Genomic DNA, 12,685 nt, shown 5'->3' with positions numbered 1-12,685 from the left:
TTTCAGAGGAGTCAAAGTGGTGACGGGAATAAACAAGAATGTTATATCACTCACACCGCTGTTACGTGCACACGTTGTTTAATCCTGATGTTAGCCTGGTTTGTTTGTCTCGTCATAACACAAACAAACAGTTTTCATGCATCTGGATGGAGTGGACTGTTTAGAATAGATAGCTGGATTAGATCTTTAATTTGGAATTATGAGGATGGGGCTACTGTTTTCCAAGCTATCATTTTAGGATTGGTTAGGATTGTTTTTGCAATTGTTCACCTGTGTTAGTTTGACCTTTTTCCTTGAACAAATACCAGGAACGAGGCTATAGTCGTGTCTGTAGCAAATAGCCTTATCTCACCAGCTCTTTCCTAATGAACTGTGGAGTGAGTCACACCCTCATGACCACCGTCCCATCGGCATTCCAACCCAACTTCACATGGAGGTCAGGAATTTGGGTGGAGGGGAACATTTAATGTGTTGCGGGAAAGGGACGAGGAGCGAGGTTACATCGTCTGGTAAATGAAGTGAAGGCGTGTCAATGTTTTACCCACTCTCTGCCACTCTCTGCCACTAAATTAACCTGTATGACTGCTTTCTTTGCTTGTCTTGTCCACAAAGACTGTGATTCATTGCCCTGTGACACGGGTTGGCAGCCAGGCTCTAGGATTGATTTGGGTATTGTTGGCTTGAGTTATGATAGTGACAGGTATTGGCCCTGCAGGCTTGTCTCAACCTGCCTGCTTGTTTGGAGAGAGAATGGAGCTTTTGACAGTTTACTTGACCAGTTGTAATGGGCCTCTAGCAAATGGGATGGCACTTGCATAATATGTTGAAATTGATGAAAAATGAACAAGGGGAGAAGGGCGAAGAAGGGGATGGCGTTCTCATCATTCCATTATTAGGCTCTCTAGTCCATCACTTTAAACTGCAATGTTCATTTCATTTCCCCCAGTGGTAGCTTGAGGAATTACGAACACAAACGACTAAAGTCAAACAGCAATTTGAATTGCTTTAAGAGCTGTGTGTTCATTCCCAACTAAACTACAGCATATAGGCCTCGTTTTACATAGTTGTGCAAAGAGGCTGGACCAACCCTCCTCCCTCCACTCTGCGAAGCCAGCACTTTTTTTTAGTTTCATTTTCAACTGGGTTTGATGGATATCTCTGAGCTACTTTTAGAAAGTCTATTTCTAACTGGGCCTTTGACCTTGACTTTTCCTCCATCTCTCCCCAGTGGTTCCCTTCAGAGGGTCAGTCAGTGTGGTTAGAATGTTAGCAAGCTGGGATGGAGGGAGGGGGTGATGGAGGTACAGACTGTAACCCGATCCTCAGCTCCCATAATTAGTAGGGCAGGGACAATACCTGTATTGCGATATTCACTAGTATTGTGGCAAGGAAATAAAATACGAAGCGGATTTGAATTGTTTAGAGAAACGGCCCAAATGTTGGCAACAATTATCATTATTTTGTCATCCAGAGTCACATGTATTTATTTTCCAAGCTATATAACACAATATTGTACATACTGCAGGTTTTTAAAGGACCAAGGAGTTTGACCTGCTTTGTGTTTTAATTTTTTACATGGAAAAACTATTACGGTACTGGTATCATCACAGACCTACTAATTAGTGGTTGACTTATTTTAGCTGTGTGCAGACTGGAGTTTGAGATGGTATTGCTACACTGTCATGACAGGGAAACGGACTGACTCACACATGCACAGTAGTACGTTGATACACATTACGATACAGAGACTCAACACATTGTGGCATATAATCACACACATGCACAAATGTTTTTTCTGTTTGTGTGTGGTGTCACGGTAACTGAGCTCCTCATGCTTCTGCCGCACTGCTTTGTGTAGGTGGCCTCTTGAAGGTTCTTGGTTGAAACTCTCCCATTCATGTTGATGCTCTTGTCAGTAGCAGAACGCTCACAGCCTGCAGCTTCACTCCAAGAGTGGAAAGGGAACACAACAGCTGACTTTGACCCAGATTCTTTCTGCCATCTACAATATGCATATGAAATGAGGAATCAAGTAAACTTGCGCATAATGTACATTCAGTTTGTGTGTGCGTAAATGTGTTTTTGAGACAAACTATGTTATTGGCTAGGCCAAATAGGGCTGCAATGCAAATGCTTGGATTTTGTGAAGGATATCTCTAGAAAGATCTCTCCCACATTGTCTGGTGTCCTCTCTCAGGGCCAACTCTGCACGCAACATCCCCATAAGAACATGGAGAACGTCTTCCGCTTTGCACCATGAATATACAGAGCCCTGTTTCAAGCTCTATTTGAAAACAGTTTTTTTATTCTCCTTTGTCTCTGGCCTATTATTTAGTGTCCATCTATCCCATTAATATGAGACACTCCAAATTGTAATTGTCTCCAAGGTGACTCGGTGTCACCCACAGCCTGTATATCAGGGGTTCTAGATCTAGGATGTCATCTGAGAAGTGTATGGTGACATCAATGTTGTCCTGGCCTGGTTCTATTGGAGCATTCCTCTTGGTATCCATGTCCCACGAAGATGATATCATTATTTTATAGGTTTGGATAGAGGGTTGCTTATTTGTGTCTGTGTGCAATGGGGATGTTTGCTCTATTTTGAATCTGATATGGGTGTGTGTGTGGAGGGTTGTTATCAAATCAAATGTATTTATATAGCCCTTCGTACATCAGCTGATATCGCAAAGTGCTGTACAGAAACCCAGCCTAAAACCCCAAACAGCAAGAAATGCAGGTGTAGAAGCACGGTGGCTAGGAAAAACTCCCTAGAAAGGCCAAAACCTAGGAAGAAACCTAGAGAGGAACCAGGCTATGTGGGGTGGCCAGTCCTCTTCTGGCTGTGCCGGGTGGAGATTATAACAGAACATGGCCAAGATGTTCAAATGTTCATAAATGACCAGCATGGTCGAATAATAATAAGGCAGAACAGTTGAAACTGGAGCAGCAGCACGGCCAGGTGGACTGGGGTCAGCAAGGAGTCATCATGTCAGGTAGTCCTGAGGCATGGTCCTAGGGGGATGAGGATGCTACATTGGCTGTCCTCTGCCAATCTCTCTGCAGTACTTAGGAAAACATGGAGAATATATAGCTTACCCTATTCAAAGAGCACCTTGTATACCCCTATTATCCATCCATAGCTCTACCTATAAAGTACCCATGTGTGGGCTCCAGTTTTTCCAATCTCTGATGTGTTCATTTTGACACTCTTATCACTCACTCATTTTTCAATGAATCGTTCACTCACGCCTTCATGTCTTCGTTTTTCAGGGATGCCTCGTTTGGAAATTGCACATACAACCTGACAATTCTCGACTGCCTACAAGGAATCCGGAAAGTGAGTTGTGTGTATTTATGGAGTTATTGGATTTACAGTAAATTGTAATGTTAAATTGAACTTTAATAATTTTTGTAACATATCTTGATTGCTTTCCTCGTGCGCCCTCTCTTCCTCCCTCTATCACCATTCTAAGCACTTTTTTTTATATATCCAAGGCAAGCTAACACTTTACTACAGGAAGTGATGCTGGTCTTCAGTTACTCAGTAACTACCATGGTAGCCTAAATGTAAACACAGTACTTATTTTAGTTCTGTCCTTAGGTTAACTACACATGTTGATGTGTAATTACCTTAATTCTGAATGAGTTACCAAATTATTTGAAACCCCAAACATCTACATGGTATTTATGCATCATAACCTGAAGTTAATAACACCGTCAGCCTAAACTGAGGAAATCTAGACCTATTTCAACGTAATGGGTTAGGATGAGTCTTGCAGTGTGACAGGGGTTACAAATTAAAGTTTTTCATCTGTCTCATAGGACCAATTATAAACTGTGTGGTTCGTGGCCTGAATGCTGATTTGGCAGACAGCCGTGGTGTATCGTATAACATGACAAAACATATATTTTTACTGCTCTAATTACTTTGGTAACCAGTTTATAATAGCAATAAGGCACCTCGAGGATAGCAAATATTCCATGGCTAACGGCTGTATCCAGGCACTCCGAATTGTCGTGCTTAAGAACAGTCCTTAGCCGTGGTATATTGGCCATGTACCAGACTCCCTCAGGTCTTATTGCTTAAATAACCTGCTTTTATCCAACCAAAATTGCATTGAGACTCCATGGTCAAACAAACCTGCCATAGCAGTCTAAAGAAGTGTCTCTGTTTACAGCTTTGCCTGCACATCCTGACCTAGCATTATTAAGACCATAATCCCAGACTGAGGGCAGAGTTCTGTAGTCCGGGTGGGTGGAGGATCCTATGTTGTGTGTAGTCTATGGGGTACGAGGGTGTTCTACTTTGTTGGGGGGGGATGGTGAGCGGTAGGAAGGTAGCATGGACTCACGTGGCACAGCATGTGGGGCACACTTCCCTGCAGGTACATGGCCAAAGGCACACACGCTCGCTCTCTCACAGTGGCTAAGCTGGGGACTTATGGTGCCGGCAGTGTGTGCCTCGGTCTGTTCTTATCATGGCTTACTAATCCTCCTCCGATCAGACATGGAGGTCAGTATTTGGGTAGAACGTTCCCTGTAGATGCAGCATCTCTCAGAACGTTCCCTGTATTTAATGGAAAATCTAGTGGTCAAAAGGGAATAAGAACTATACAAACAAAACCCAGAACATCTTTATGGTGCCACCTTAGGCTTTTTTTCCTGTATATTTCTGTGTAGTGTGTGCAAACCTGGTCCATTTAGTTGCTGGAAGTCATGGAGAAAGCTTTACAGTGCTTGTGCTGTGTTTTTAGCTGCAAAGGTTCTGTCCATGTTTTGACATGGAATGGAGGGCCTCCTTTTAAAATGGGATGATGTGAACTTATTACGTACTTAGCATCAACACTTGGTCGAAACTAGAGGTCAACCGATTAATCAGAATGGCCGATTTGAATTAGGGCTGATTTCAAGTTTTCATAGTAATCGGAAATCGGTATTTTTGGGCGCCGATTTTAAAATAAAAAAATAATATAATATTTTTTTCTATTTTATACCTTTATTTAACTAGGCAAGTCAGTTAAGAACACATTCTTATTTTCAATGACAGCCTAGGAACGGTGAGTTAACTGCCTCGTTCAGGGGCAGAACGACAGATTTTCACGTTGGTCTTCTACTGGTCCAATGCAATAACGACCTGCCTCTCTCTCGTTCCACTCCACAAGGAGACTGCCTGTTACGCGAATGCAGTAAGCCAAGGTAAGTTGCTAGCTAGCATTAATCTTACAAAAAACAATCAATCATAATCACTAGTTAACTACACATGGTTGATATTACTAGATATTATCTAACATGTCCTGCGTTGCATATAATCTGACTGAGCATACAAGTATCTAAGTATCTGACTGAGCGGTGGTAGGCAGAAGCAGGCGCATAAACATTCATTCAAACAGCACTTTCATGCGTTTTGCTAGCAGCTCTTCGTTGTGCATCAAGCATTGCGCTGTTTATGACTTCAAGCCTATCAACTCCCGAGATGAGGCTGGTGTAACCGAAGTGAAATGGCTAGCTAGTTAGCGTGCTAATAGCGTTTCAAACATCACTCGCTCTGAGCCTTCTAGTAGTTGTTTCCCTTGCTCTGCATGGGTAACACTGCTTTGATGGTGGCTGTTGTCGTTGGTTTGAGCCCAGGGAGGAGCGAGGAGAGGGACGGAAGATCTACTGTTACACTGGCAATACTATAGTGCCTATAAGAACATCCAATAGTCAAAGGTTAATGAAATACAAATGGTATAGAGAGAAATAGTCCTATAAATACTACAACCTAAAACTTCTTACCTGGGAATATTGAAGACTCATGTTAAAAGGAACCACCAACTTTCATATGTTCTGAGCAAGGAACTGAAACGTTAGCTTTCTTACATGGCACATATTGCACTTTTACTTTCTTCTCCAACACTTTTGTTTTTGCATTATTTAAACCAAATTGAACATGTTTCATTATTTACTTGAGGCTATATTGATTTTATTTATGTATTATATTAAGTTAAAATAAGTGTTCATTCAGTATTGTTGTAATTGTCATTATTACAAATAAATAAATACAAATCGTCTGATTAATCGGTATCGGCTTTTTTGGTCCTCCAATAATCGGTTGACCTCTAGTCGAGACGTACTACAGCTGAATCTGTCTGTCAGTGTGTGTGTTTGGCCATGTCATTCCACAAAAATTTGTCAAACACCCATCGGACAGGAATGTCTCAGATCCCTCTGCACATTCCAGCTTTTTCTGCCATCTTCCCCAAAAGGCGCTAGCGCCCACCTACCCCACTACATCACTCCCCAAAAACCTAGGGAATGTCTCTTCCCATTGTGAGAGGCAGGGAATAACAACTTAATCCGTGGCGATATTGAAATTTACAGGAGATTTTAAACTCCAGTGCCCATTTATTTTAAATTAGGATTTGGGGTGAATCTAAATTTGCTTTGTTAATTGTCATGAAATGTATATAAGTCCTGGTATAGGCTAGTATATAGCCCTCAGAACAACTTGCCTACTTTCCTTCGTTGCTGTTTTGCTGGTGCTTTAAGCACCCATTTCCCCACCTCGTTATGGTCCTGTAATGCTGTGAGTCTCTAATGTATGGTGTTGGCTCAGACGGCAGCCTGTTGTGTTAATTACAGGCTGTTTCGGTTCTAATCGCGGTGATTTGTTCCATGATTCACTGTTTGGCTGTTTCTCTGCTCGTGCTTCTCCCAGTGCCCTCATTAGCATGCCACTGTGCTGAAGAATTAATCACTTGACACACTGTCGTGTAGCCATCTTCATCGACCTGGCCAAGTCTTTCGACTCTGTCAATCACCATATTCTTATCGGCAGACTCAGTAGCCTCGGTTTTTCTAATGACTGCCTTGCCTGGTTCACCAACTACTTTGCAGACAGAGTTCAGTGTGTCAAATCGGAGGGCATGTTGTCCGGTCCTCTGGTAGTCTCTATGGGGGTGCCACAGGGTTCAATTCTCGGGCTGACTCTTTTCTCTGTATATACCAATGATGTTGCTCTTACTGCGGGCGATTCCCTGATCCACCTCTACGCAGATGACACCATTCTGTATACTTCTAGCCCTTCCTTGGACACTGTGCTATCTAACCTCCAAACGAGCTTCAATGCCATACAACACTCCTTCCGTGGCCTAAAACTAAATGCATGCTATTCAACCGTTCACTGCATACGCCCGACTAGCATCACCACCCTGGATGGTTCCGACCTAGAATATGTGGACATCAATAAGTACCTAGGTGTCTGGCTAGACTGTAAACTCTCCTTCCAGACTCAAATAAAACGATCTCCAATCAAAAATCAAATCTAGAGTCTGCTTTCTATTTCGCAACAAAGCCTCCTTCACTCACGCAGCCAAACTTACCCTAGTAAAACTGACTATCCTACCGATCCTCGACTTTGGCGACGTCATCTACAAAACAGCTTCCAATACTCTACTCAGCAAACTGGATGCAGTTTATCACAGTGCCATCCGTTTTGTTACTAAAGTACCTTATACCACCCACCACTGCGACCTGAATGCTCTAATCGGCTGGCCCTCGCTACATATTCGTCGCCGGACCCACTGGCTCTAGGTCATCTACAAGTCCATGCTAGGTAAAGCTCCGCCTTATCTCAGTTCACTGGTCACGATGGCAACACCCACCCGTAGCACGCGCTCCAGCAGGTGTATCTCACTGATCATCCCTAAAGCCAACACCTTGGCCGCCTTTCGTTCCAGTTCTCTGCTGCCTGTGACTGGAACGAATTGCAAAAATCGCTGAAGTTGGAGACTTATCTCCCTCACCAACTTTAAACATCTGCTATCTGAGCAGCTAACCGATCGCTGCAGCTGTACATGGTCCATCGGTAAATAGCCCACCCAATTTACCTACATCATCCCCATACTGTTTTTATTTATTTACTTTTCTGCTCTTTTGCACACCAGTATCTCTACCTGCACATGACCATCTGATAATTTATCACTCCAGTGTTAATCTGCTAAATTGTAATTATTCGCCTACCTCCTCATGCCTTTTGAACACAATGTATATAGACTCTATTTTTTCTGTGTTATTGACTTATTGTTTACTCCATGTGTAACTCTGTCTGTTCACACTGCTATGCTTTATCTTGGCCAGGTTGCAGTTGTAAATGAGAACTTTGTTCTCAACTAGCCTACCTGGTTAAATAAAGGTAAATAAAATAAATAAAAAACACACTGGTAAATGCTGGCTTTTGGATGCAATTTTTTTTATTTTTTTCAGTTGAAGTCAGAAGTTTACATTTAACAATTTTCAACCACTCCACAAATTTCTTGTTATCAAACTATAGTTTTCGCAAGTCAGTTAGGACATCTACTTTGTGCATGACAAGTAATTTTCCCAACAATTGTTTATAGACAGATTATCACAATTCCAGTGGGTCAGAAGTTTACACACTAAGTTGACTGTGCCTTTTAAACAGCTTGGGCAATTCCAGAAAATTATGTCTTGGCGTTAGAAGCTTCTAATAGGCTAATTAACTTAATTTGAGTCAACATCCCAACCGTGCTTTGCTGCAGGAGGGACTGGTGCACTTCACAAAATAGATGGCATCATGAGGTAGGAAAATTGTGGATATTTTGAAGCAACATCAAGACATCCGTCAGGAAGGTAAAGCGTGGTTGTAAATGGGTCTTCCAAATGGACAATGACCCCAAGCATACTTCCAAAGCTGTGGCAAAATGGCATAAGGGCAACAAAGTCAAGTTATTGGAGTGGCCATAACAAAGCCCTGACCTCAATCCCATAGAAAATGTGTGGGCAGAACTGAAAAAATGTGCGAGCATGGAGGCCTACAAACCTGACTTTAACACCAGTTCTGTCAGGAGGAATAGGTCAAAATTCAACCAACTAATTGTGTGAAGCTTGTGGAAGGCTACCCAAAACGTTTGACCCAAGTTAAACAACTTAAAGGCAATGATACCAAATACTAATTGAGTGTATGTAAACATCTTACCCACTGGGAATGTGATGAAATAAATAAAAGCTGAAATACATCATACATCTCTACTATTATTCTGACATTTCACATTCTTAAAATAAAAGTGGTGATCCTAACTGACCTAAAACAGGGAATTTTTTACTGGGATTAAATGTCAGGAATTGTGAAACTGAGTTTAAATGTATTTGGCTAAGGTGTATGTACATTTCTGACTTCAACTGTATATACATGAAAAACAAATTGTATGTATGAAAAGCTGATCCATTAAGATGTATGGAGAAAAATGAATAAATCCATTGCAAAATAATGCTTTTTATTCATTCATGGAAATACCAGTTGATGTGCTTCAACTTCAAAGGCAAATGGGCTAATAAATCCTCCAGCTGCTTGGAAATTAGTGTTGGGTGTGTTCTATTTTTACTCACGCAAAATACGTGAGGTCCTCATAGGCACTATAGTTAAGTGTTCCCTGACTGGGCAAAATTGGCATAAATTGTGTTGATTATCCCTGTGTCCAGTGTTCCCGCCGAGGAGATTATTTTTTCATAACCGACAGACTGCCTCGCGATTGTGCCTTGAGGACAAAGTAACGAGGCTGATGGGCGTAAAGCTTTTCCAAGGAGTTGACAGTTTTTACTTCCCAACTGTTCTCTTTGATCAGGCAAAGGTCTGCTGCAAACGCAAGTAAATTAGAAGCACATTGTGTTCATCAGGCCCAGTCCTAGCAGTTCTACCACCCTAGGCCAGATCAACATATGCTGCCCCTGTGTCATGTATAGTATATAGTCTATCAATCCATTCCAAAACTTGAGTAATAATGTGTATCATGTATCAACATTGTTGCCAACTAGTCACATTGGAGAGTTGCATTAGGATGCCTATAGTATGAAACAGAGTTATCAACAACCCAACTATATCACACGACACCAGTCATGACCCCACGATAGTTCAAATGACAAACATATGAATTAGCATGTTACCTTAAATGCATGGCGCTGGCCTCGTTTCACAGGAGAGCATTGTAAAATAAGCTTTCTCTCAATGAACCAGACTTAACAAATGTTTATTTTCATATCGGATTTGATTGTCCAACAGTTTTATAACGTCTTCAATGCCGCCTTGAGTGCGTTGGGCTAAATTAAATTAGAGAGGCCTAAATTGTCATTTGAAACTGCTGTGTTTTGTCATTTATTAATTAAACTGTTCATACAAATAATAACAGGCCAGGTCATTCAAAAATTATACATTTTACACCAAAATCCAGTATTTGTATTTTTTTATTTCACCATTTAACCAGGTAGGCCAGTTGAGCAAAAACAACAGTTGTACATGGGATAAACAAAAGTACAGTCAATAACACAAACAAAATCTATATAAGGTGTGTGCAAATGTAGTAAGGAGGTAAGGCAATAAATAGGCCATAGTAGTGAAGTAATTACAATTTAGCAAATTAACACTGGAGTGATAGATGTGCAGATGATGTGCAAGTAGAAATCCTGGTGTGCAAAATAAAGTAAATATAAACAATATGGGGATGAGGTAGGCAGTTGGATGGGCTATTTACAGATAGGCTATGTAAAGCTTCAACGATTGGTAAGCTGCTCAGATAGCTGATGCTTCAAGTTAGTGAGGGAGATATGAGTCTCCAACTTTCCAGTTATTGGCAGCAGAGAACTGGAAGGAAAGGCGGCCATAGAGGTGTTGGCTTTGGGGATGACCAGTGAGATATACCTGCTGGAGCGCATGCTACGGGTAGGTGTTATGGTTACCAGTGAGCTGAGATAAGGCGGAGCTTTACCTAGCAAAGCCTTAGATGACCTGGAGCCAGTGGGTCTGGCGGTGAATATGTAGCGAGGGCCAGCCGACGAGAGCATATAAGTTGCAGTGGTGGGTGGTATATGGGGCTTTGGTGACAAAACGGATGGCACTGTGATAGACTGCATCCAGTTTGCTGAGTAGAGTGTGGGAGGCTATTTTGTAAATGACATTGCCGAAGTCGAGGATCGGTAGGATGGTCAGTTTTACGAGGGTATGTTTGGTAGCGTGAGTGAAGGAGGCTTTGTTGCGAAATAGGAAGCCGATTCTAGATTTAATTTTGGATTGGAGATGCTTAGTGTGAGTCTGGAAGAAGAGTTTACAGTCTAGCCAGACACCTTGGAAGTCCGAACCGTCCAGAGTTGTGATGCTGGGCGGGTGTGGGCAGCGATCGGTTGAATAGCATGCGTTTTGTTTTACTAGCGTTTAAGAGCAGTTGGAGGCCACGGAAGGAGTGTTGTATGGCATTGAAGCTTGTTTGGAGGTTTGTTAACAGTGTCCAAAGAAGGGCCAGATGTATACAGAATGGGGTCATCTGCGTAGAGGTGGATCAAGGAATCATCCGCAGCAAGAGCGACATCGTTGATATATACAGAGAAAAGTCGCCCCGAGAATTGAAGCCTGTGGTACCCCCATAGAGACTGCCAGAGGTCTGGACAACAGGCCCTCCAATTTGACACACTGAACTCTATCAGAGAAGTAATTGGTGAAGCAGTCATTTAAGAAGCCAAGGCTGTTGAGTCTGCCGATAAGAATGTGGTGCTGCTGCACAGTACTGTCTTTTATCAATGGCGGTTATGATATCGTTTAGTATCTTGAGCGTGGCTGAAGTGCACCCATGACCAGCTCGGAAACCGGATTGCACAGCGGAGAAGGTACGGTGGGATTCAAAATGGTCTGTGATCTGTTTATTAACTTGGCTTTCAAAGACTTTAGAAAGGCAGGGCAGGATGGATATAGGTCTGTAACAGTTTGGGTCTCGAGTGGGGGATGACCGTGGCAGCTTTCCAATCTTTGGGAACCTCAGACGATACGAAAGAGAGGTTGAACAGACTAGTAATAGGGGTTGCAACAATGGTGGCGGATAATGTTAGAGGGTCCAGATTGTCTAGCCCAGCTGATTTGTACGGGTCCAGGTTTTGCAGCTCTTTCAGAACATCTGCTATCTGGATTTGGGTGAAGGAGAAGCTGGGAGGCTTAGGCAAGTAGCTGCAGGGGGTGTGGAGCTGTTGGTTGGGGTAGCCAGGAGGAAAGCATGGCCAGCCGTAGAGATGCTTATTGAAATTATCATGGATTTATCAGTGGTGACAGTGTTTCCTAGCCTCCGTGCAGTGGGCAGCTGGGAGGAGGTGCTCTTATTCTCCATGGACTTAACATTGTCCCAAAACGTTTTGGAGTTAGAGCTACAGGATGCAAATTTATGTTTGAAAAAGCTAGACTTTGCTTTCCTGACTGACTGAGTGTTGGTTCCGGACTTCCCTGAAAAGTTGCATATCGCAGTGACTATTCGATGCTAGTGCAGTACGCGACAGGATGTTTTTGTGCTGGTTGAGGGCAGTCAGGTCTGGAGTGAACCAAGGGCTATATCTGTTTTTAGTACTACATTTTTGGAAAGTGGCATGCTTTTTTAAGATGGTGAGGAAATTCCTTGTAAGAACAACCAGGCATCCTCTACTGATGGGATGAGGTCAATATCCTTCCAGGATGCCGGGCCAGGTCGGTTAGAAAGGCGCCTGCTTGCAGAAGTGTTTGACCGCGGACCCATAATGGATGCAGGCAATGAGGCAGTGATCCCTAAGATCCTGATTGAAAACAGTAGAGTTGTATTTGGAGGGCAAGTTGGTCAGGATAATATCTATAAGGGAGACTCCTCCCTGTTTGGCAGTTCTATCTTGACGGAAAATGTTG

The 12,685-nt window shown here is 42.6% G+C and overlaps 1 protein-coding gene across 16 annotated transcripts in view; it reads left to right on the top strand.

The window, feature by feature from the left end:
- Positions 1–12,685, top strand: part of LOC110488740 (dual specificity protein phosphatase CDC14AB) — a 67,039-nt gene that overhangs the window by 19,472 nt on the left and 34,882 nt on the right. For all 16 annotated transcript variants that reach the window (XR_016484264.1, XR_016484229.1, XR_016484133.1 and 13 more), the window contains one exon: positions 3,271–3,337. Coding sequence is in view for 12 of the 16 variants with exons in the window: in XM_090188992.1 (XP_090045118.1) it covers positions 3,271–3,337 (67 nt within the window). In the remaining 4 variants the exon portion in view is untranslated. The remainder of the gene's footprint in view (positions 1–3,270; positions 3,338–12,685) is intronic.

This window comes from Oncorhynchus mykiss, chromosome 1 (assembly GCF_057628025.1).
Source record: "Oncorhynchus mykiss isolate SJ-2025 chromosome 1, ASM5762802v1, whole genome shotgun sequence".
Taxonomy (NCBI): domain Eukaryota; kingdom Metazoa; phylum Chordata; class Actinopteri; order Salmoniformes; family Salmonidae; genus Oncorhynchus; species Oncorhynchus mykiss.
This window is presented reverse-complemented; position numbering and strand designations above follow the sequence as displayed.